This window comes from Bufo bufo, chromosome 5, assembly GCF_905171765.1.
Source record: "Bufo bufo chromosome 5, aBufBuf1.1, whole genome shotgun sequence".
Classification (NCBI taxonomy): domain Eukaryota; kingdom Metazoa; phylum Chordata; class Amphibia; order Anura; family Bufonidae; genus Bufo; species Bufo bufo.
In genome coordinates this window covers 507,540,173-507,565,275 of record NC_053393.1, presented here as the reverse complement: position 1 = coordinate 507,565,275, position 25,103 = coordinate 507,540,173, and the positions used below count along the sequence as shown (strand labels likewise).

General features: G+C 43.0%; 1 protein-coding gene across 1 annotated transcript in view; it reads left to right on the top strand.

Moving 5' to 3' along the window:
• The first annotated feature begins 436 nt into the window (after positions 1–436).
• Positions 437–25,103, top strand: part of GAD2 (glutamate decarboxylase 2) — a 135,903-nt gene continuing 111,236 nt past the window's right edge. Inside the window, exons 1-4 of the mRNA XM_040433011.1 lie at positions 437–512; positions 874–933; positions 1,046–1,195; positions 2,414–2,647. Coding sequence (XP_040288945.1) covers positions 437–512; positions 874–933; positions 1,046–1,195; positions 2,414–2,647 — 520 coding nt within the window. The remainder of the gene's footprint in view (positions 513–873; positions 934–1,045; positions 1,196–2,413; positions 2,648–25,103) is intronic.

Here is a 25,103-nt window from a genome sequence, read left to right as displayed (position 1 = left end):
GGCGGATGAAAGGGCTCAGGGAGGGGGGGAGATGCGGTCTGTTTCTTTCAAGGGGCTGATGCTTTTAGTTCTGACATTACAGTCACTTGCCGAAGTGCAGGGATCTCAGGTTCAGGACCACTGAGAGCTCACAGGCATGAGCGCTTAGTGCAGCGCAGGATCAGCACCATGGACAGCTCCAGATAGGCAGCCAAGTTCAGCACTGTGGACAGCGCTCCATCCGGACCTCCAGCTCCTCTATCTGCACTGCTGATCTGCTGCATCTACAGTTTTCTTGGGGGAGCATCTATATAATTGCACGCTGGTACTTCTTTCCTGCCTCTAGACACTGACATCTACTTCGCCTGGTACTTTCTATGCCCCTGTGCAAGCTGTTCAGAAGTAGCGCTCTCTTCAGCTGGCTCTCCACATTTGCTGGTGATTTGCAGGGTTCATGATGGCATCTCCTGGCTCAGGATTTTGGTCTTTTGGAGCAGAAGAGGGGAACAATGATTCTGACAACCCAGGAGCAGGTAAGAAGGGATGGGACAGAAGTACTAAACGTGTGTACCCATACAGCATATAGTATAGAGTCAGAGTTATCAGAATGGTTTGATTATTGGAATGAGTATTTAACTAAACGTGGATAGGGATACATAATGTATTTATTGTGAAGAGTTAACTAATTATTGTATTGGGGGGAGAAAGAAGGAAGGAAGGAAGGAGATAAGGAAGGGAAGTGAGTATGTACAAGACAATTTTTAGGGGAGGAAAAAATAAAAAAGGAAGAAGGAAAGAAAAAAAAGGAAGGTATTAGGTGGAATAAAGAAAGAAAGAACATACATTATATATAACATATATATATATAATTTTATTACTATGTTTCTATTCCAGCAAAAGCTTTTTGTCAAGTTGCTCAGAAATTTACAGGAGGCATCAGCTCAAAATTATGTGGTAAGTATAACCCATTGTACTGCTACATTTATATTATTTTATCTGGAAAGAAATATTGACATTATTTGGTGGGTTTTCCTATTGAATCTAAGTTTTTCATATCATTGTCCAGCTTTACTTTATGGAGAGGGGGAAAAATCAGCAGATCTTGCAAACAAAGATGAAATGTGTCCTGGTGAAAAAGGAATCGATTCCAACTATGACAAGAATGCATACAGCAGTGAGAAGGGCGACATCAACTTCTCCTTATTGTACGCAACAAGTATGTATTTAGCCTGTTTTTTTAGTATACCCCGTACTCCCCAAAACTAATATGTTCACAGTGTTTTAGAAATGAATACATCCCATTCAAATAGTGTCTAGATAGACGATAGATAGATAGATAGATAGATAGATAGATAGATAGATAGATATGAGATATATAGATAGATATGAGATATATAGATAGATAGATAGATAGATAGATAGATAGATGATAGATAGATATGAGATATATAGATAGATATGAGATATATAGATAGATATGAGATATATAGATAGATAGAAAGAGATAATCCAGCTTCTTGTGGAGTAAAAAATAGTTCTTTATTGGCTCATCGTATAAAATCCACCAAAATCACAGGAAAAAGGTGTAGTAACATGTTTCGGGCTACAGAATCCAGCCCTTCATCAAGAAAGATAGATAGATAGATATGAGATATATAGATAGATAGATAGATAGATAGATAGATAGATAGATAGATATGAGATATACAGATAGATAGATATATAGATAGATAGATAGATAGATAGATAGATAGATAGATAGGAGATATATAGATAGATAGATAGATAGATAGATAGATAGATAGATAGATAGATAGATAGGAGATAGATAATGGATAGATAGATATGAGATATACAGATAGATAGATAGATAGATAGATAGATATGAGATATATAGATAGATAGATAGATAGATAGATAGATAGATATGAGATATACAGATAGATAGATATATAGATAGATAGATAGATAGATAGATAGATAGATAGATATATAGATAGACAGATAGATAGATAGATAGATAGATAGATAGATAGATAGATAGATAGATAGATAGACAGCTGATACTTGACACAAGTATTCATTTTTCTAACATCTACAAAATATGTTTTATCAATTGGTTTGAGCTTTAGTGTTTATTGCAGTTGTGTTACATAATTCTAACACACAACCAATATGTATTATTTTATCATAAGCTGTTTACAAACCCTACATTCACAATTTAACAGGCATACACCTTTACCAAATACACCAAAATATGTTAAAATACTATAAATTTATATAAATGTAAAGATGAAAAGAATTATATAGAACATTGTCCTGTAATGCAGGAACAGAAATGTAGTAATTGTTATGTTAGTTCTTAAAATCACCCAAAGGACAGAAAAAAAAAAGGATTTTTGCTAAGACCCAATTTTTTTCTAAACATTTTCAGATCTTTTGCCTGCAAAAAATGGAGAGCCAGAAACCCTGCGCTTTTTGCAAGAAGTTATAGACATTTTATTACAATATATAGTCAAAACCTTTGACAGGTCTACCAAAGTGATTGATTTTCACTATCCAAATGAGCTTCTTCAAGAATATGACTGGGAGCTGTCAGAGCAACCGCAGAATTTGGAGGAGACCCTACTTAACTGCAAGACTGCCTTAAAATATGCTATTAAAACAGGTAACGTGTCTGGTTCTTTATATCAAAATTAAAATGTTGTGGTTATTTATTTTTTTTTCAAAAAACAGAACAAAATTAGATTTTTTTCAAGCTAAAAGAAAATCATTATTTTATTGGAGAAATGGGAATTGTCAGAAATAGTTCTGCAGCTGTGTTAAATTTATGTTGCTGGCAAGTGAAATTTAAGCATACACTATGATTTATGAGATTGCCGATTATTTTCACCAAAGGGCTCTTCTTCTCAAGTACACAGCAATGCACAGATCAAAAAGACAGCAATGTTTCAGTCTGGTGAACTCATTATCTGCAGTCATTTAGGTTTACTGTGTATTGGCAAATGCCCATCGCTCGTAACGTTGAGGGATAAAGTGATCTTTTGATGATACTTTTAAAAATGTAAAAAGAAGATGACAATATCCTTTATTCCTACAGTATGTCCTAATAATTTAATGAATAGACCATTTGATGAATTATACCTCTGATCATAGGTAATTGTTTTAGGTGGTCTGTTTTTGTAAACACTACAAATATTCAGCAAAAAAATATTTTTAATTCTTCTAGACACATTTGTTGGATTATATTTTAGAATATACCTATATATTATATTTTGTGTATTTTTATTTGTTACATATTCTCAAAGATGTATGTGTTTGATATACCTTGCTTTTTTATTACATTAGAATTTAGATTTTTTTTTATTGTGTACTTTTCATGTTTTCATGTTTTCCTGGATATAAATGTTTATTTTGTGTGTGTGTGTGTGTGTGTGTGTATATATATATATAGTTGTATTGTTTTATTATTATTTTTTATTATCTATACATTTGTATATCAGTTTTTCCGACCCCTAAAACTTAAACATATATATTTTCTTATGCCTTTTTTTTTATACTGATTTATTTTTTATTTTTTACACATCCTGGAATTCAGATGTATATGTTTCTTTGCTGTGTCTGTATACTGCTTGGGTATTTTTAATAAAATATAATTGATATTATAGGCAAAACGTAGATGCTAGGTGATCGTACATTAACCTTATTTTCTTAATATCATTTTTATAATTTTTTTTTTTACTTATTCTAAACCTTTTTTTTTTTTCATTTTCTCTTATAATGCTCATGTTTGGGTTTAGCTAACTAAATCTTTATTTGGATACTGCTTGAATTAAATTGTCTTTTATGATTAATTCTATAATTAGAAATAGATTTTTTTGCAAGGTGGAATTGTATGACTACTTCAATTGTTACATTTTTTTCTGAGATTGGAGCTGTCATCTGTGACCTATTTATTCACCCGTGTGTAACTGCCAATGCTTTTTACCAGTTTTTACTATGGTAGATTCCTCTATTTCAGCCAATAATATTATGTGTATCATTATTTCAATCACCAGCCACATTATTGAGAGATGTTGTGCAGTCCTTATTGTCATCGCAGTGCAGGTTTTTCTGATGCACCTTCAGAAGTGCAGCCATTTTCTAACTCTGACATAAGGTGATGTTGAAAAATGTAATATCTAGGGATATGAGCGTAAGAACAAAATGGCTTCCAACCAAGAAAATTAGATTTTTTTTTTTTGTGCAGGTGTTATGTGAAATTGCTATGATGTAGTAATTATAGGTAGTAATTATAATTAAATGCATGGCTTAGTATTAGCAAATTTGTGGCCAGAATTATTACATATATCAGATTTGACTTCTTGCATATCACATATGATGACTAGATTCTGAATATTTCTGGAATTTTTGATAATTTATTGAATTTACTGTATGTTCAATTGATGACAACAATTATCTAAATTGGTACAAAAGATAAATATTTATATATTTTTCATACATTGTGGAAACTGTAAAATCCATACATTACAGCACTTATAATTTTGGACAAGAGGAGTATAGATCTCTACTCTGCCACCCTTGGCCAGGACTGGTATTGCAGTTTTGATGTCTTTGTTTGGATGTCATATCATCAATATTAATCCAGTGTTACCCCTTAAATAATTCTCAAGCATAAATACACAGGGAGGAATTTTGGTAGGTAATAATGCACCCTGGTAATTATAATCTAAGATAATAAAAAAAAATGCCTATTATCAAACCAAATTCTGATTAATATTTTCCTCATATAATAAAATCAATCTATTAAACAGTATTGTTTAGGTGGTAAAACAAAAAAGCTTCTGGCAGAACCCCATTCACTCTTGTGTTCAGGAAAAATTGCTCTGCGTTACATGACACAAAGGAAATATTACCTCCTCCTGAGGTTTCATTGAAACTTTAATGCCAAGGTTTAGAGTCATACTGTACTAACAGCAAACCTAAAAAATGTTAATGATAGAGGTTTGTCAAAGTCTAGCAGAGCTGGTAATGTCATGTAAACGGACATGCACCCATTCTGCCAAACTTGATGGTGGGCCTTTAGTCTCATCTCTTATGGTGGATAGATTTTCAAAGTGGTATTGGTATTACCAGAGCCTAAAAGCCATAGCATTTGGTGTAAATGGATATTATTGGAGACATAAGTGCAAATAAAGCAGAGGAGTTGCCCAAGGCAAATTAGGTTCCATCTCTCAATATTCAGAAGCCATTTGGAACTGGATTAATTGTTATGAGTAACTTCTCCAGAACTGGTAGTGGACCATGTTCCAGTGTTCCTCTTGCGCCAATGGGATCCTGCAGATCCATCAATGTCTCATTGATCAAAATGCTCTTTTTATAGTTTTTATATGTGTACAGTTGGATCTTTGTGATCTGTGGAGGTGCCAGAAGAAGAGCACTGGCAATTTGGCAGGTTCCATTAAAATAATTACTTATAGTGATTCGAAGCCCAGATCTTCGTTTCTCAAAAGTTCACAAATCCTTGTTGATAGCCACTTTCAGACATATTATAAATAACTATGCCTGTGCCTGATGACTGAGGTTGTACATGACAGATCAGAGTTTGGAGTGGGAGTCATCCAGTAGGGCAGATCATGAGGGCTGTAATGTGTCGGGTGTAGGGAAGAAAGAACATACAAGGGAGTCTGTAGGACTCCTGCACCACATCACTCCTGGCATGCCTGAAATCTCATGCGTGCGAGACTCCGTAACTCACCCAGTAAAAGGAGTTGCCCCAATGACTCCAGGCCCCTCATTTACATATGAAAAGGCACTATTCTAAAGTGTAATTATATTAAAACAGCACAGCAGAGAGTTTTGAAAAAAATAGCAATGATTTTGCTGGGTGTTGTGATCTATAGCACCATATAATTTGTTGAATATACCAAACTGTACTGACAGGTTCCCTTTTAAGTAATATGCATGAACAGTATGCATTGAACTCCATAGCTCCTCTTAGTGACGGCTGCAGACAACTAAATTTTTCCTATTCGGAAAAATCCTTTAAGACATTGATCAAAACATAGGAGGAACTATTTATGAATGGATTTACAGTAGATTTACAGTAGTAGATTGGGGCTTGATCATTGGAGTCCATTGGAACTTGCACATCAAATTATAAATTCATCCATATTAAATGGTTAATAAGATGGAGAAATTGTGTTGCATAGTCTTGTCTGGAATGCCTTCTAGTATATGTCTAGTATGAAACTCAATGTCCATATAATGAGAGGTAGAAATATGCAAAACTATAGTTTCATAAAAAAAACAATAGATGATCAGTATTTGATAAAATGATCCCGGCCTGATCTTCAACACAACTTCTGGCCAAAGAGGGGTCTATGTTCATAGATTTATAAAAAAAAAAAAAAAATAAATAAATAAATAAATATATATATATATATATATATATATATATTTATATATATATAAAAAATAACTGACAGCACCATCCAAAACAGTGTAGAGAAAAAAAGAGGGTGGGTGCAACGTCCAAGTATGGTAGTGCTTACCCACTTATACGGAACAAAAAATCGGACTGCACTCCAGATGTATCTTCAGTAAAGTGTATATTTATTCACCCATATGGTGGCAAAAGCGACGTTTCGGCTCGTACCTGAGCCTTTCTCAAGCCTTGAGAAAGGCTCGTGTACGAGCCGAAACGTCGCTTTTGTCACCATATGGGTGAATAAATATACACTTTACTGAAGATACATCTGGAGTGCAGTCCGATTTTTTGTTTTATATATATATATATATATATATATATATATAAAACAAAAGCTAAAAGCACCACCAACCAAAAGTGCAGTACAGAGTGCCAGCGGTTGAGGTGGTGTTCCTACCACCTATACATCCAATAAAAATATGAATACCGCAGCACTTCCATAAAGTGACATGTGCTTTATTCGCCAATAAGACGCGACATTTCGGTTCACTCCATGGAACCTTTATCACTGCTTGAAAAAGGTTCCATGGAGTGAACCGAAACGTTGCGCCTTATTGGTGAATAAAGCACATGTCACTTTATGGAAGTGCCGCGGTATTCGTATTTTTATTTTATATATATACAGTACAGACCAAAAGTTTGGACACACCTTCTCATTCAAAGAGTTTTCTTTATTTTCATGACTATGAAGGCATCAAAACTATGAATTAACACATGTGGAATTATATACATAACAAACAAGTGTGAAACAACTGAAAATATGTCATATTCTAGGTTCTTCAAAGTAGCCACCTTTTGCTTTGATTACTACTTTGCACACTCTTGGCATTCTCTTGATGAGCTTCAAGAGGTAGTCCCCTGAAATGGTCTTCCAACAGTCTTGAAGGAGTTCCCAGAGATGCTTAGCACTTGTTGGCCCTTTTGCCTTCACTCTGCGGTCCAGCTCACCCCAAACCATCTCGATTGGGTTCAGGTCCGGTGATTGTGGAGGCCAGGTCATCTGGCGCAGCACCCCATCACTCTCCTTCATGGTCAAATAGCCCTTACTTTCAAAGTTTTACCAATTTTTCGGCTGACTGACCTTAATTTCTTAAAGTAATGATGGCCACTCGTTTTTCTTTACTTAGCTGCTTTTTTCTTGCCATAATACAAATTCTAACAGTCTATTCAGTAGGACTATCAGCTGTGTATCCACCTGACTTCTCCTCAACGCAACTGATGGTCCCAACCCCATTTATAAGGCAAGAAATCCCACTTATTAAACCTGACAGGTCACACCTGCAGGGCTTTTTTTCTCAGAGAAAAGGTGGTGGAACTCACCCCCCCTCCCCTGGCCACGCCCCTACCCAACCCTAGGACCGCCCCCCTACCCGCCCCTAAGACCGCCCCCTACCCACCCCTAGGACCGCCCCCTCTACCCAACCCTAGGACCGCAAGTAAAATTTGGGGGGGGGAGGGGGGGCTATAAAAGTCCAGCCCAGCAAAGAAACCCCCCAGATGGGGATGGCACTGGATCTGGGGATGGCACTGTTAATGGGGGGATCTGAGGATGGCACTGTTATGGGGTGGAGGATCTGGGGATGGCATCCACAGATCCCCCATCCTATAACAGTGCCATCCACAGACCCCCCCCCCCATCCTATAACAGTGCCATCCACAGACCCCCCCACCCCATAACAGTGCCATCCACAGACCCCCCACCCCATAACAGTGCCATCCACAGACCCCCCCCACCCCATAACAGTGCCATCCACACACACCCCCACACCCCATAATAGTGCCATCCACACACCCCCCCACCCCATAACAGTGCCATCCACAAACCCCCCCACCCCATAACAGTGCCATCCAGAGACCCCCCCACCCCATAACAGTGCCATCCACAGACACCCCCACCCCATAACAGTGCCATCCAGAGACCCCCCACCCCATAACAGTGCCATCCACAAACCCCCCCCACCCCATAACAGTGCCATCCACAGACACCCCCACCCCATAACAGTGCCATCCAGAGACCCCCCCACCCCATAACAGTGCCATCCACAAACCCCCCACCCCATAACAGTGCCATCCACAGACACCCCCACCCCATAACAGTGCCATCCACAGACCCCCCCACCCCATAACAGTGCCATCCAGAGACCCCCCCACCCCATAACAGTGCCATCCACAGACACCCCCACCCCATAACAGTGCCATCCACAGACACCCCCACCCCATAACAGTGCCATCCACAGACCCCCCCACCCCATAACAGTGCCATCCATAGACCCCCCCCCCACCCCATAGCAGTGCCATCCACAGACCCCCCCCACCCCATAACAGTGCCATTCACAGACCCCCCCACCCCATAACAGTGCCATCCATATACCCCCCCCCCACCCCATAACAGTGTCATCCACAGACCCCCCATTGCCGCTCCAGTACAGTTATACAATGTGTAATGAAATGAATAATGATTCCTGCTGCCCCTCAGTAGTATAACATTCAATGTATTTGTACTCACAGCCGGCTACTGACATCGTAATCCAGGCCGGCCGGGCAGACGAGCAGCAGCGTCACTGACTGACGTCACGTGAGTGCGCCGCCTACTTTATGAATGAAGCAGGCGGCCCAGGCAGGTGACGTCAGTCAGTGACGCTGCCGCTCGTCTACCCGGCCGGCCTGGATTACGATGTCAGTAGCCGGCTGTGAGTACAAATACATTGAATGTTATACTACTGAGGGCAGCAGGAATCATTATTCATTTCATTAAACATTTTATAAGTCTCTACTGGAGCTGCGGGGCCGGAGCACAGTGAACGCACCGGCCCCCAGCTCCTCCTCCCAGTCCCTCCCCGCTGATACATCGCAGCTTGCGATGTCAAAAGGTGGCGGAACGCCGTTCCGGTGCGTTCCGCCAGAAAAAAAGCCCTGCACACCTGTGAAGTGAAAACCATTTCAGGGGACTACCTCTTGAAGCTCATCAAGAGAATGCCAAGAGTGTGCAAAGCAGTAATCAAAGCAAAAGGTGGCTACTTTGAAGAACCTAGAATATGACATATTTTCAGTTGTTTCACAATTGTGTGTTATGCATATAATTCCACATGTGTTAATTCATAGTTTTGATGCCTTCAGTGTGAATCTACAATTTTCATAGTCATGAAAATAAAGAAAACTCTTTGAAAGAGAAGGTGTGTCCAAACTTTTGGTCTGTACTGTATATATATATATAGTATAGCTATACATATATGATCACCACAGATCATACTTGAGAACCCTGGCAAACAGCTGATTTTTCACGATAATCGTTCCATCAGCTGGTCGTTTCCTCTGATGGAAAATGAAGTGTTACTTTCAAGTCAATGGCCGTCCATGTAATGGAAAACCACTGCCTGCAAGCTGCTCTCAACTCAGGCTCATATGACGTTCCTAATAACTTATGGCGCATGCAGAGGAGTTTTATTTTAAAACAACCCAAGAAAAGTCTATACGACAGGTCTTTTTTGACTAAATGACTTGTACTGAGTTAAGCAATATCAAACAATATGGTAAATGCACAGACATGCTATCTAGCAAAGAAAACATTTTTTGATTATTTTTGGTGCAGAAAAAAAATTGCTCATTGCATTAATAAATATGATGCATGTTCATGATCATCTTTTTTGATGCATTAGTCCTATTTTTTGTTACACTAGTACTGTATAAGTTCCAGAGTTTTGTAATATACAAACATCCTACGTAGCATACATGATAATTTAGCATTTATATTTTGTATGTTCTTTTGTACCTGCATTAAAAAGGGGTTGCTTAAGGATCAGTTATCGTATTCTCCTTGATGTTAGGGTTATAACTAGTGATGGGCGAACATCGTCCGGGACGTTTCTCGAATGCGCGTTCGTGATCAAATGTTCGCGAACCGCGCGTTCGCGGCAGGCCCCGTTGACTTTAATGACAGGCGAACCTAAAAAACCTTCAGGTCATATTTGCAGCCACCAAATACTTACTAGTAGTGCACAAATAGTCCCACAACATGGACAGTGATATACCAGAGGGGGATCATTGGCAAATATTCCCACAAAAAATATGTATTTTATTCAGGGGCCATTTTTATGCGTCTTAAAGGGAAACTCTCAAAAATGTGCCCTGCTGGAGCCTAGAAAATTTTATTTTAGTTTACAGGAGTACAGGCCCCAAAAATTAGGCATTCAACTGACAGAAAAGAACTTGTGATGATGTGACTGGAGGTACATTAGGCACCGGTCACTGGATACAAATTTTACTATAGGCCGCTGGAGTACAGGACCCAAAAATAAGGCATTCACCTGACAGAAAAGAACTTGTGATTATGTGGCTGGAGGTACATTAGGCGGTCACTGGCTAAAAATTTTACAGTAGGCCAGTACAGGCCCTAAAAATGAGGCATTCACCTGACAGAAAAGGCCTTTTATGCTGCTGTATATACAGGGAGTGCAGAATTATTAGGCAAGTTGAATTTTTGAGGATTAATTTTATTATTGAACAACAACCATGTTCTCAATTAACCCAAAAAACTCATTAATATCAAAGCTGAATATTTTTGGAAGTAGTTTTTAGTTTGTTTTTAGTTTTAGCTATTTTAGGGGGATATCTGTGTGTGCAGGTGACTATTACTGTGCATAATTATTAGGCAAATTAACAAAAAACAAATATATACCCATTTCAATTATTTATTTTTACCAGTGAAACCAATATAACATCTCAACATTCACAAATATACATTTCTGACATTCAAAAACAAAACAAAAACAAATCAGTGACCAATATAGCCACCTTTCTTTGCAAGGACACTCAAAAGCCTGCCATCCATGGATTCTGTCAGTGTTTTGATCTGTTCACCATCAACATTGCGTGCAGCAGCAACCACAGCCTCCCAGACACTGTTCAGAGAGGTGTACTGTTTTCCCTCCTTGTAAATCTCACATTTGATGATGGACCACAGGTTCTCAATGGGGTTCAGATCAGGTGAACAAGGAGGCCATGTCATTAGATTTTCTTCTTTTATACCCTTTCTTGCCAGCCACGCTGTGGAGTACTTGGACGCGTGTGATGGAGCATTGTCCTGCATGAAAATCATGTTTTTCTTGAAGGATGCAGACTTCTTCCTGTACTACTGCTTGAAGAAAGTGTCTTCCAGAAACTGGCAGTAGGACTGGGAGTTGAGCTTGACTCCATCCTCAACCCGAAAAGGCCCCACAAGCTCATCTTTGATGATACCAGCCCAAACCAGTACTCCACCTCCACCTTGCTGGCGTCTGAGTCGGACTGGAGCTCTCTGCCCTTTACCAATCCAGCCACGGGCCCATCCATCTGGCCCATCAAGACTCACTCTCATTTCATCAGTCCATAAAACCTTAGAAAAATCAGTCTTGAGATATTTCTTGGCCCAGTCTTGACGTTTCAGCTTGTGTGTCTTGTTCAGTGGTGGTCGTCTTTCAGCCTTTCTTACCTTGGCCATGTCTCTGAGTATTGCACACCTTGTGCTCTTGGGCACTCCAGTGATGTTGCAGCTCTGAAATATGGCCAAACTGGTGGCAAGTGGCATTTTGGCAGCTGCACGCTTGACTTTTCTCAGTTCATGGGCAGTTATTTTGCGCCTTGGTTTTTCCACACGCTTCTTGCGACCCTGTTGACTATTTTGAATGAAACGCTTGATTGTTCGATGATCACGCTTCAGAAGCTTTGCAATTTTAAGAGTGCTGCATCCCTCTGCAAGATATCTCACTATTTTTGACTTTTCTGAGCCTGTCAAGTTCTTCTTTTGACCCATTTTGCCAAAGGAAAGGAAGTTGCCTAATAATTATGCACACCTGATATAGGGTGTTGATGTCATTAGACCACACCCCTTCTCATTACAGAGATGCACATCACCTAATATGCTTAATTGGTAGTAGGCTTTCGAGCCTATACAGCTTGGAGTAAGACAACATGCATAAAGAGGATGATGTGGTCAAAATACTCATTTGCCTAATAATTCTGCACTCCCTGTAAATAAGACAAGGACCATTCTTTGTTGTGGGTGGTGGCGGATATGTGTGGGCTGTGTGAGGAAGTTCAATTACACGTGGTCATCACAGGTGTTGAATTCCTCCGAGATCCATGCTTCATTCATTTTTTTAAATGTGAGGTAATCCCACTGTCATGAGCTAGGCGAGTGTGCTTATCGGTCACGATTCCCCCTGCTGCGCTGAACGTCCTTTCGGACAGGACACACGAAGAGGGGCAAGACAAGAGTTTCATGGCAAATTGTGCCAGCTCTGGCCACAGGTAAAGCCTGCACATCCAGTAGTCCGGGGGTTCCTCGCTTCTCAGAGCGTCCACATCGGCTGTTAACCCGATGTAGTCGAACACCTGTCGGTCTAGGCGTTCCCTGAGTCTGGATCCGGTGGGCGGCTGTCGATTAGTTGGCTGCAAGAATGATCTCATATCCGAAGTGACCAACACATCTTCAAACCGCCCTCTTCTTGCAGGCATGATATGATTGGTATACACACACCTGTTTAGCTGTGGGTGGAAATTCCTCTGCCAGCGCCCCCAACAGCAGAATGCAGCATCTCTCGCAGCAAGGCCTGGAAATGCTGCATTCTGCCAGCCCTTGGTGATGCTGGTAACATGTCCGCCATTTTGTGTTTGTGCTGGGGGTCTAAGTATGTTGCCACCCAGTACTGGTCCTTCCGCTTTATGCTTTTAATACTGGGGTCCCTCTTCAAACACTGGAGCATTAATGCCCCATTTGCAATAAATTGGAAGCGGTGGAGCGCCCTGGCTCCTGCTCATCGCCCAGGAGAATGTCATCCTCGATCTCCTCTCCCCAGTCACGGACAACACCGGGGATCCCAAAAAAAGTTTAAAGTCCCACTCAAAGCCTGCTTTTCTTGCTCCTCCTCCTCCTCCTCCTCCTCCTCCCCCTCCTCCCCCCAGCCCCCATCCTCCTCTGACTCCTCTTCAGACTCCTGCTGACTTAGATGGAGTAGCCTCCCCTGGGAATTCATTCAGCATTGCGACTTCCTCATCTTCCTGCTCCTGCTCCTCGTCGGCTTGATCAATGACATGACTCAATGCACGCTCTAGAAAGTAGGCGTAAGGTACGATTTCATTGATAGGGCCCTGGCTGCGACTGACCAGTTTGGTGATCTCTAGTGTTGAGCGCGAATATTCGAATAGCGAATTTTTATCGCAAATATTGCCACTTCTAGAATTTGTGAATATTTAGAATATAGTGTTATGTATTCGTTATATCGAATATTCGTCATTTTTTTCCATCTGAACACATGATTCCTCTCTGCTTCTTGCTTGTGGGCCAGTGAGAAGGAAGCAATGTCAAGTTCACAACAATACTTACTGCACCAATCATTAATCTGTAGTCAGACCTGCTAAAATGTGAAGTTGCACATAAAAATATTCTAATCACTGCCGATTAGCGCAATCGCGAATATATAGGAGCACTTGACTCTATTTGCATATAAAGCTACTGTAATGTTCTGCTGTGCCAAACATTTTCAACAGTCTCAGGAGAAACTCATGAAACTTCTAGCAGCTTGAAAAATGTACCCAAAGTGACCAACGCCTGTATTTCGCGTTACGAATTCGCATTACTTGATGAAATAATTTCAAATTCTCGAATTCGCTAATATAAGACGAATATTCTACAAAATATTTGTGAAATATCGCGAATTCGAATATAGCCCCTGCTGCTCATCACTTGTGATCTCATCAAATGGCCGCAGAAGTCTGTATGCGTCGCACATGATCATCCACTGGCGCGGTGAAAAGAAACCAAGCTCCCCAGAACCTGTCCTGCTGCAGAGTTCGTACAGGTAGTCGTTTTCGGCAAGTTGCTGCTGGAGCAGCCTATCAAGCATATACAAGGTGGAGTTCCAGCTCATCTGACGGGCAAGTGGTGTCGCAGCTGAACATCAAAAATGGACAGAGATTTTCCTGGCCTGCTGCAAGACATCGTGGACCCCGGGGTATTTGGCAACGAATCGCTGCACGACTAAGTTCAGGACGTGTCATGCACCGTTTCAGCGCACTCAGCAGATTGGCACCGTTGTCGCATACCACACCACCAACTGTCAAATTGAGTGGCCTGTGACTGCAGAGCTGAAAGCAGTGCAGGACCGGTGTGGCTCTTGGCTTCCAGGCACAACAGCCGCAGCACAGTATGGCAACATCTCATCTGGGACATCAAATAGGTTCTGGGGAGCTTGGGGGGCGCAAGAGGCGGTAGCAGTGGAAAAGGAGGAGTCAGCCGAGGAGGAGACGGAGGATGGAGTAGGAGGAGGAGAAGAAAAGGCAGGCCTGCATGCAATCCTTGGCAGTAACACCAAATCCACACGGGAGCTACGGGTTACATGCTTGACGGCAGTCAGAAGGTTCACCCAGTGGGCAGTAAAATTTATGTACCTTCTCTGCCCGTGTTTGCTAGACCACGTGTCTGTGGTCAGATATATCTTGGCACCGACACTGTGTGCCAGAGATATATTCACTTGCCGCTGAACGCGACCATATAGCTCTGAGATGCCCTTCTGGGAGAAATATTTCCCTCCGGGGACCTTCCATTGCAGTGTGCCAAATTTTCTAAAGGACTTCGAGTGCACCAGTTTATATGGCAGTAGTTGGCGGGCTAGCATTTTCGACAAGCCAGTGGTCAGCCGTTGGGCAAGAGAGTTATCCGGCGTCATCAACTTTTTACACTCGAACATTTGGGCCACGGAAGCCTGCCTTCTGCCAGATGAACACGACGATGGCACAGTGGAAGGTGGAGTGGAGGACAAATGGAAGGAGAGAGGAGAAGGAGAAGAGGCAGGATGTGGAGTGCCGGGAGTGTGGCTTTGTGGGGTCTGACGGCATTGCCCTAGGTGACTTTTGGGCTTACCGAGACTTATGCATTGACAGAACAGGCTGCAGATGGCAACACTATTGTCAGCAGCTGACATGTAAAAAAAAGCCCACACTGCGGAGCCATGTTCCGGCGTCCTGGGAGCGCCAGAAGTGACTGTGCATGGTGGAAGGATTGCTCCAGATACATTTGCAGTCTGCTTTTTGCCTCCTGTGCCCTGCGAGCTCTGCCTGATTCTCCTCTCTCTTCTCCCTCTCTGCTGCTCCGTCTTCCCTCTGAACTCAGCTCCTCTTCTTCTCTTGTGGACACCCATGTGATGTCCATCGACACATCATCATCATCACCTTCACCACCACTGACATTTGAGATCTCGGAGTAGGCAGCAAAAGTGGGGACCTCCCTACTTGGGCTGATCTGGGTACTGTCGTCAGACCGCTGAGTGGTGGCAGTTGCTACCTCCTCTTCCTCATCCAATTTAAAGAATGGCTATGCATCGGTAAGGTCTGGGAAAGGACGGGAAAATAATTCTCCTCTGACTCGAGTGGAGGGGCTATGGTGGTGGTGGTGTATTTGGGAGTGAACACAGCAGAGAGTGAGGAGGGTGCAGATAAGGAGGATGAGGAGGGTGCAGATGTGGAAGCGTGAGTGAGCCACTCAATCAACTCTGCTGTGCCCTTTGAAGTACTCGCACGCACCTTCTCTAACTTCACACTTAGGCTCCGGCCTGGTGCACCTGGCCGACCCCTACCACCCCTGTGGAACGGCCTGCCTCTTCCTCTGCCTGTCATTTTCAAAATGACCCTGTGCTAAAGTCCCTGGAGAAGAGCAGTATTTCTGCAAGAAGGTATATCGCAGCCCTCAATCACTATTTTGTGGAAGCAGGTATATCAAACCCCTTAATCAGTATTTTGTGGAAGCAGGTATATTGCTGCCCTCAATCAGTATTTTGTGGAAGTAGGTATATTAAACCCCTTAATCAGTATTTTGTTGAAGCAGGTATATCGTAGGCCTCAATTAATATTTGGTGGAAGCAGGTATATCGAACCCTTTAATCAGTATTTTGTGGAAGCAGGTATATCGCAGGCCTTAATCAGTATTTTGTGGAAGCAGGTATATCGCAGGCCTCAATCAATATTTGGTGGAAGCAAGTATATCGAACCTCTTAATCTGTATTTTGTGGAAGCTGGTATATCACACCCCATAATTATTTTTTTTTACCACAACAGTTATATCACACCACCCTGCTTATTTAGGGCAGCAGGTATATCGCAGCCCTCTATCAATATTTTGTGGAAGAAGGTATATCACACCCCTCAATCTGTTTTTTTGGGGGCAACAGTTATATCACACCCCTTGCAATTAGTTGTTCCAATAGCGTTTGTCCCTCTATATAGCTAAGGTATCGCAGCAGAACCGCACACAACTGCTGCACAATAGAAATGCACTATAATATACTTCTATGTTAGAAAATATATTATATGAGTGATAAGCGAGCATGCTCGGCCGAATACCGGTTGGGCTCGAGCATCGCTATGCTCAGCACATGGCGGTACTCGGCCAAGTACTGCTCGAGTCTCCTCGCCGCACGTTTCGCGGCTGCTAAGCAGCCAATAAACATGCAGGTAAGTACTCCCATCACTGTAATGCCAGTAGCCATGTTGGCTGCTGGTATTACAGTGATTGGCTGGCCGGATCGCGTCATCGGGTGCTATATAGCACCCGATGACATGTACTCGGATCAGTCATAGTCAGGGAGAGCAGAGCTAAGGGAGAGACAGTGTAGGGAGCGAAATTCTCAGTTATTATTCGAAAAATGCTTTTCAAAGTCCCAAAAGTCCTTTTAAGGACTACTGTGTGTGTGTGTTTTAGAGCAGCAATATATTTTTACCTGAGTTAAATAGATCAGTCTCAGGGACATCCATGCTGAGGAAGGGACAGATAGTGCAGGGAGAGAAATTTGCTGTTTTTACTACCAAAAGCTTTTCAAAGACCCCAAAGTCCTTTTAAGGACTACTTACTGTGTGTGTGTTTGACAGCAGCAAGATATTTTTATTTAATACCTATTAGTGACATATACTGTGCATCATCCACAGACTGTGTCTTTTTGCGTAAATTCAAATAATCAGCTCCACATTTATTGCCTATAGTGTGCGTTTAATACACGTCCGTGGCATATACAGTACTCAATCCGAAAACTGTTTCTTTAGCGTAATTTAAATAATCAGGGGCCAGTCCTCATCTACTGTCTCTGTAGTGCCTGTAATACACATCCGTGACATATACAGTACTCCATCCGAAAACAGTTTCTTTAGCGTAAATTTAAATAATCTGGGCCTAATCTAGTGTCCATAGTGTGTTGTTTTCTGTGACATATACAATCCGCCATCTGAAAACTGTTTCTTTAGGGCAAATTTAACTAATCAGGACCTAATCTAGTATTCTGTGGGTTTCTGTGATATACTGTCCTGCATCTGAAAACGGAGTTTGTATTGCAAATTCCAATAATCAGGGCCTAATCTAGTGTCCATATTCTGTGTGTTTCTGTGACATATACTGTCCTGCATTCAAAAACTATTTCTTTAGGGCAAATTCCAATAATCTGGGCCTAATCTAGTGTCCATAGTGTGTGGCTTTCTGTGACATATACAGTACGCCATCCGAAAACTGTTTCTTTAGGGCAAATTTAACTAATCAGGGCCTAATCTAATGTCCATATTCTGTGGGTTTCTGTGACATATACTGTCCTGCATCTGAAAACTGAGTTTGTATTGCAAATTCCAATAATCTGGGCCTAATATAGTGTCCACCTCTTCAGAGCAGGGGGTGCCTGGTTGTCTCCCATTGACTTCCGTTATACTCGGGTGCGCGGCCGAGCACACGAATATAGCAATGTGTTTGGGCCGAACACCCGAATACTTTGGTGCTCGATCATCACTAATTATAAGTATATCACACCCCTCAGTATATCACACCTATCGATAGCACACCTATACCAGTCCTTAAAAGGACTGTTGTGGCCCTATTAGCTAGCGGTTGGTGTCCCTAACAGTCTGTCCCTGCTCCACAAAGCAACCTCTCCCTTCACTGGCAAAACACAGAATGTAAAATAGCTGCCAGATTGGAATCTTTGATAGGGTGGGCGGGTGGTGGGCGGGGTGTTCATGTGCTGAAACATCTCAATTGGCTGTCCTGTCCCACCTGATGGATTTGTCATGGGTCAAAGTTCGGTGCAATGCCAAAGAATATGGCGCCGGCGGACATCACCATATGTTCGCATGTTCGGCAAATCGCAAACGCGCAAAGTTCGCCGCCGGGCGAACCGCAAGCCCATCTCTAGTTATGACTTATAGAGGGGATCTATGATGTACATATGCTCTAATAAAGTGTAAGGCCCTTAGGCTGAATTCACATTGCATTTGCAGTGTACACCAGAGGCGTACATTGGGTGGATTTAACAACGTGTACCTCCAAGGGATGCCTCCATATAGCTATACAGTGACATACCTTCCCCAGTTGAAAAAACATGTACTATATGGTACACATTTTTTGTAGGATGCCTCTTAATAGAATATTGTAGTTGGTTATGTTACTGTATCTAGCAAAAAAGGGTATACCAACATACACCAGCCTAATATAGGCCAAAATCACACTCTTTTGGCCTTCATAAGGTGAATGGAGGCCTACAGATAATTTTTACTTTATATGCCAGTACTTACCATGGGGTATCTGTTGAACATACACTGCGAGCACAGTGTTAATGCATCCTTAAAGGGGTTTTCCAACATGTAAAATTGGGCTAAATGACATGGAATTCATATGAAGTCATGTAACTACAAAGGACCATTGTGTCCTACCGTGAAGTTATCGGACAGGCATAATGTGCACAATGATTTCACAGCGCAGCAATAGGGCTCACAGTGATATCGCAGTAGTATGATAATACGTACAGAAATTAATCAGTGATGTCACTGCACAGAAATAATGCAAAAAGTAATGCACTCTTCCATTGTCCATATACGGTACATCACTAACTGTACATATCTACCGGTGGAGATTGGCCCCTTCAATTGTTGGGGCCCCATAGCAGCTGCTACCTGCTGTCCTGGTAGTTACCACTATCATTAGAATAGCCCGTCAATAGTAAAATCCTTGAAACTCCTTTAAAAGGGTATTCCCATCTGAGACAATGGGGGAATATCGCTAGGATATGCCCCCATTGTCTGATAGGTGTGGGTCTCACCGCTGGGACCCATACCTACACCAAGAACGGAGCGGGGAAGGTGGTGGTCGTTAATCCCCGTGTTTCCCCGGGTCCGGCCACCACCAAACACTCTCCCCGTAGTAGTGAATAGGAGTGCACCACATTTGCGGCCACCGCTCCCATTCATTTCTATGGGGCCGACGGAAATAGCTGAGCCAGCGCTCAGCTATTTTCGGCGCCCCCCTAGAAATGAATGGAGGGCGGCTGCGCATGCACAGTGTGCCCTCCACAACTTTCGGGGCACCATTCTCAGTGTAGGTGCGGGTCCCAGAGGTGGGACCCGCACCTATCAGACAATAGGGGCATATCCTAGCGATATGCCCCTATTGTCTGAGATGGGAAAACCCCTTTAAGCAGAACAGTTCCTTTGTTCTCTTACTGGGTGTATACGTAGGCTGTGCGAAACACATTAGGGACACGTATATCTTAATATATTTCCTGATTTCTCAACTGTGATTTATAGAAATGGCTGTAGATGCTGCATGTTAATAACCTGTGATATAAATGGCGTCCTATTCCGCTTTGCAGTCCTGGTACAGTCAATATTCCAGGGAAAAACATCATTTTCCATCTCTCGGGAAAGGAGTCGTAACCCTCCCCGGCTAATTCTGTTAAATGATAGGGAAAATTGCATCTCTTATGTCGGCTTAGCTCTCGCCACATGTGCGAGGACATGATAACAGAGCAGTTGATGGACTGCATTGATGTTCATTCAGATTTCATCTTCCTTCCGAGTCTCATCTGCGGCTCCGGCGAAAGACTGCTGTTTAGGCTTAAAATAGGGGGGGCTTTCTTTTTTAGGAAATAAACAGATATCTGTGTGTTACAACACAGCGGCCCCGGCCTGTTCCCTTGTATTGAAGCCTGGGCGACTGATAAGACATCACTTTGGGACTCGTTCATAATGAGCCATTTATATTCATAGCTTTAATTGCCTTCAGTTACTTCACTTACTGGAAGTCAAGCCTCAGAAAAGAAAGTCTTTCCGGATTCAATAGGGCTGGAAATTCTCCACCATCCGTCATTTGCATGACATTAATGCTGATTATTAACTGTGTTGATTTAGAAGAAGAATCGGCTGATGATAATAGTCTTTTGTGTAAGAAATAGGGGCGTTATCTGGAATAGAATTTTGTATATATGGAGTACGCCTGCTTGTTATCATGGCTGCCTTTCATCACTATTGTTATCAGTGGGTATATACAAAGCACACAAATAGCAATGAGAAAGTATTAGCCTTCACTAAGAGAATTTGACCCCTGGTAGAACCCTTGACCAGGAGAGTAGCTAAAGGCTGATGGGCCCTGGTGCAAGAGTTCAGCTTGGGCCCCCCCCTTCCCTCAGTGCTTTGTGGCCAGGGACAGGGAAGCACATAACCTTCCTGCTGCCTGAGGAAAAATTTTAAACGGCAACACCCCCCTCCCTGTATGCCAAATGTTTGACCTAACCCCTTCCCTCCAGCCAGAGGTGTAAATTGACCTGCATGCACTTTCTATAATACCGGTGTCTTCTAATGTGGCACAAGGGTCCTTGGGCCCCCTCAGCCTCCTGGGCCCGGTAGTGACTGCTACCTCTGCACCCCCTATAGCTACACCCCTGCCCTTGACCCTCATAGTATATGGAAAGAGTTGTAATGTGGAGACACTATTGCTTGGGCTTATGGTATTTTGGAATTTATTTCCCTTCATACTATAGATCCAGGGATGTTTTAACACATTGGTGGGCCCAGGGCAAAGATTTCATATAGTACCCTCTGCCCTTCCCCTGGAGCATTTTCATATCCACTACAATAAAAGGGTTATCCCTTATAGTACATGACAATCGCTTTCAAACAAAGCTAGAACCAGCCCTGTACCTCACATGGATCCAGAGATCTCCCCATTCATTGTTCTGCTAGATTTATATCCAGCTGGCAGCTCAAGGGGAGTGTTTTTTTTTTTGCTGCAGCTCAGGGGGCGTGTCTATGCTCTCCCTATCACAGCTCAGGGGGCGTGTCCATGCTCTCCCTATCACAGCTCAGGAGGCAGTTAAAGGATGAAACTGAGCATGTGCGACCATCTCAGTGAGGAGGACAAAGAAATAATAAACAAAACAAACAGCAGGTGGCGTAATACAGATAGATTTCAGGAAATAACTCAGTGGCTATGCTAAATTTCTAATTACATGCAATTACAAAAGTATTCTGATCCAGGTGCCGGTTTGAAAACTGTAGAATATCTTTTGTGGGACAGCCAAGGCGAAAATTGAAACAGTGCCCCCCATGTCAAATTCTCAACATAACCTCTTCCCTCCTGACATTATATACAGCACTACAGAACACACAGGGTAATACAGCGCCCCCATACCTCTTACTTTCCAGTGATGTCTCCTCAGATGCAGATATTCTCTTTCCTCATCTTCTCCTTTCAGATCATGATGATTTCTTTCAGCCGTGTCTCATCCCTGCATTGATTTACAGACATGTTAGTTTCCTACTTTTCCATCATCCTCCCCACCTTCTGAACACCCCATCCTGTCACCCCCCTGTGCCCGCTGTGTTCCCCAATACTATACTGCAGAAAAAGAAACAGCATATAAATGCCCCTTATAATGTGTGCCAGTACAAAATAATGTCCCCATAATGTGTGCCAGTAGAAAAAATAATTCCCCCGTTGTGTGCCAGTACAAAAAAATGCCCCCATTGCGTTCCAGTACAAAAAATGGCCCCATGTGTGCCAGTACAAAAAAATACCTTCTCTGTGCTGCCAGTATAACCAATGTCCCTATAGTGCCCCCATAACGTGTGCCAATGCAACTACTGTGTGCCAGTACATAAAATGCCCCCTCCTAGTGGCCCCACTATAGTCAATGTTCCCATAGTCCCACCATAACATGTGCCAATGCCCCCTTGTGTGTGCCAGTACAAAAATACCCACTCTTAGTGCCTCCAGTAGAGATAATGTCCCCATAGTGCCCCTACAATGTATGTCAGTATAAAATACTCCTATATAGTGCCCCCAGTAGATGCCCCCATAGTGCCCCCCATAATATGTGCCAGAATAAAATTCCCTTATATAGTGCCCCCAGTATATGCCCGCATATTGCTCTTCTCCCCTTCCCCATAGTGCCCCCCACAATCTGTGCTGGAATAAAAATTATCTTATATAGTTCCTCCATAATCTGTGCCTGAATAAAATTCCCCTATATAGTGCCATCATAATCTGTGCCAGAATAAAAATTCCCCTATATAGTGCCATCATAATCTGTGTCAGATTGAAAATTTCCCTATATAGTGCCCCCATAGTTTGTGCCAAATAAAAAATGCCCCTATATAGTGTTCCCATAGTCTGTGCCAGAATAAAAATTCCCCTATATAGTGCCCTCATAGTCTGTGCCAGAATAAACTTCACTTATATTGTCCCCCCCCAGTAGATGCCCCCATAATGCTCCTTTCCCCCTTCCTCAAGTTGACCAAACTGAAGGGTGCCAAATAAAAATAAACACACATATTTACCTCCATGGCACTTTCAGTAATGTGATGCAGGCCTCTTCTGGCCTGTGTCCCGTGTTGTGTGCTGACCAGCTCAGGCGGTGCGATGATAATGACGTCATCGCGCTGCCTGCGCTGGCCTCTGATAGGCTACAGGCACGAGGCCTGTAGCCTATCAGAAGGACCGGGGCAGGGAGACGGTGCTCCCGTGCCCTGCTGCAGCCGTCAGCTGTATCGCTGTCCTGAGGATGGCGATACAGCTGAATATAGAGAGATCTCTCGCTGTCTCTGCCACCGCCCCCTCTTAGATCCAGGGCCGTGCCGTCTTAGCCGATTGCCTCACCTCGCCTAATTGGCAGTGCGGCCCTGGGGACAACCCCTTTAAAAAGTAAGCTTCCCTATCGGGCCACAGCAAATTTTAAAGGGGTTGTCCCAGTGTTTAATATTGATGACCTATCCTCGGGATAGGTCATCCATATCAGCTCAGCAGGGGTCAAACTCCCATCATCCCTACTATCAACTGTTTAAAGAGGCTGCTGTGCTCAGATTAGTGCCACAGCTTCTTCCCAGCTCTCCAAGCACAGCGCCGTCCATTGGACAGTGGCTGTGCTTGGTATTGCAGCCCAGGCCCATTCAATTACATGGGACTGAGCTGCAATTAAGTCATGTGACCGATGAATGTGACGTCACTGGCCTAGAAAGAGGCCACAGCACTCACTGGGATGCTACAGTCTCTTCAAACACCTGACTTCCGGCACCCCCGCAAAACGGATATTGATAAACTATTGTGAGGTTAGGCCATCAACATCAAAATCCCAGAAAACCCCTCTAAGAAGACAATTATTGTGAAATCAAAGGCAGCACTGCAAATGCTCCACACGAGGCGCATACTCTGTATGCTCCTACACACATCCTCAACCTTCTACGCCCCATCGTAGCACCTAAGCCCCAGATGCCTCTGTGCCTTGATCCTTTACCTTGAAGTTGGCTTGCTATGCAAATTTAGTAGCTGTCATCTACAGTAAGTCCCCTGGTGAAGCCGAGTGCCCCTACTCTGTGGAAACCTCTTGAGGCATTTACATAGACCTCCCTCATACTCCCATACAATATTTCCAATCCTACGGGTGACTACGTGACCTGCCTAACTAATAGGACTAAGCGGCTTGAGTTGTACCATAACTGCTGCGTCGTAGGGGTACCTGAATAAGAGGGCATCCCTAGAGGAATAAAACTGAATGAGGGAGGGAAGGGAGGGTATGCCAAATCCACACAGGATGAGGTGGCGTGGGCGCGGCTAGCTATATGAAGGCGTAGGGGAGGGGAGGGCCGCCCCTCCCACAAACACAGGCCAATAAATTGGCCTTAATACTTGTGGTCGTGGCTCATCAGGAAACCGTGAATCGTACGGGTGACTACATGACCTCCCTAACTAATAGGACTAAACGGCTTGAGTTGTGCCATAACCGCTGCGTCGTAGGGGTACCTGAATAAGAGGGTAAAACACCAGTAATGCGAAATTAGGAATTTATTACATACAATTCTTACATCACCAAGTGCTGAAATGCAAGCAACATTTCCTGCTTAGGTTGGGGAATGTATACATTAAAGCAGGAGGATCGCCAGCGGCCTAATTTGCAAATAATATGAGCCAGGACTTTGTTTCTGGACGCAGCGGATGCAGCGCCAATCCGGAATGAGTGACCGTACACGGTGGCAGGTTTCAACCCTAGATCCTAAACTAAAACACGGACATGCTCAATGAATTGTGAGGTGGTTAATGGCCGCGTGGAAAACGGCAATAGTGGCCCCTGAGGATTATGACTTGCTAGGGTGGTTAGCAAGTGTTGCAGGACCATGACGGGACACCAGGCATGTGCCATCGGGAAAAAGGTCACCTCTGTAGGGGGACTAGTCTGGGACGTCTTGGTGACCGGTAAGGACAAAACCAGACCATCGGGACTACTGATCAGCTGGCTGATTCCGATGAACCTGCTGTTGGAGTTCTTGCAGGTGAACTCTCCTGGTCTTAGGAAGCCGTAGAAGG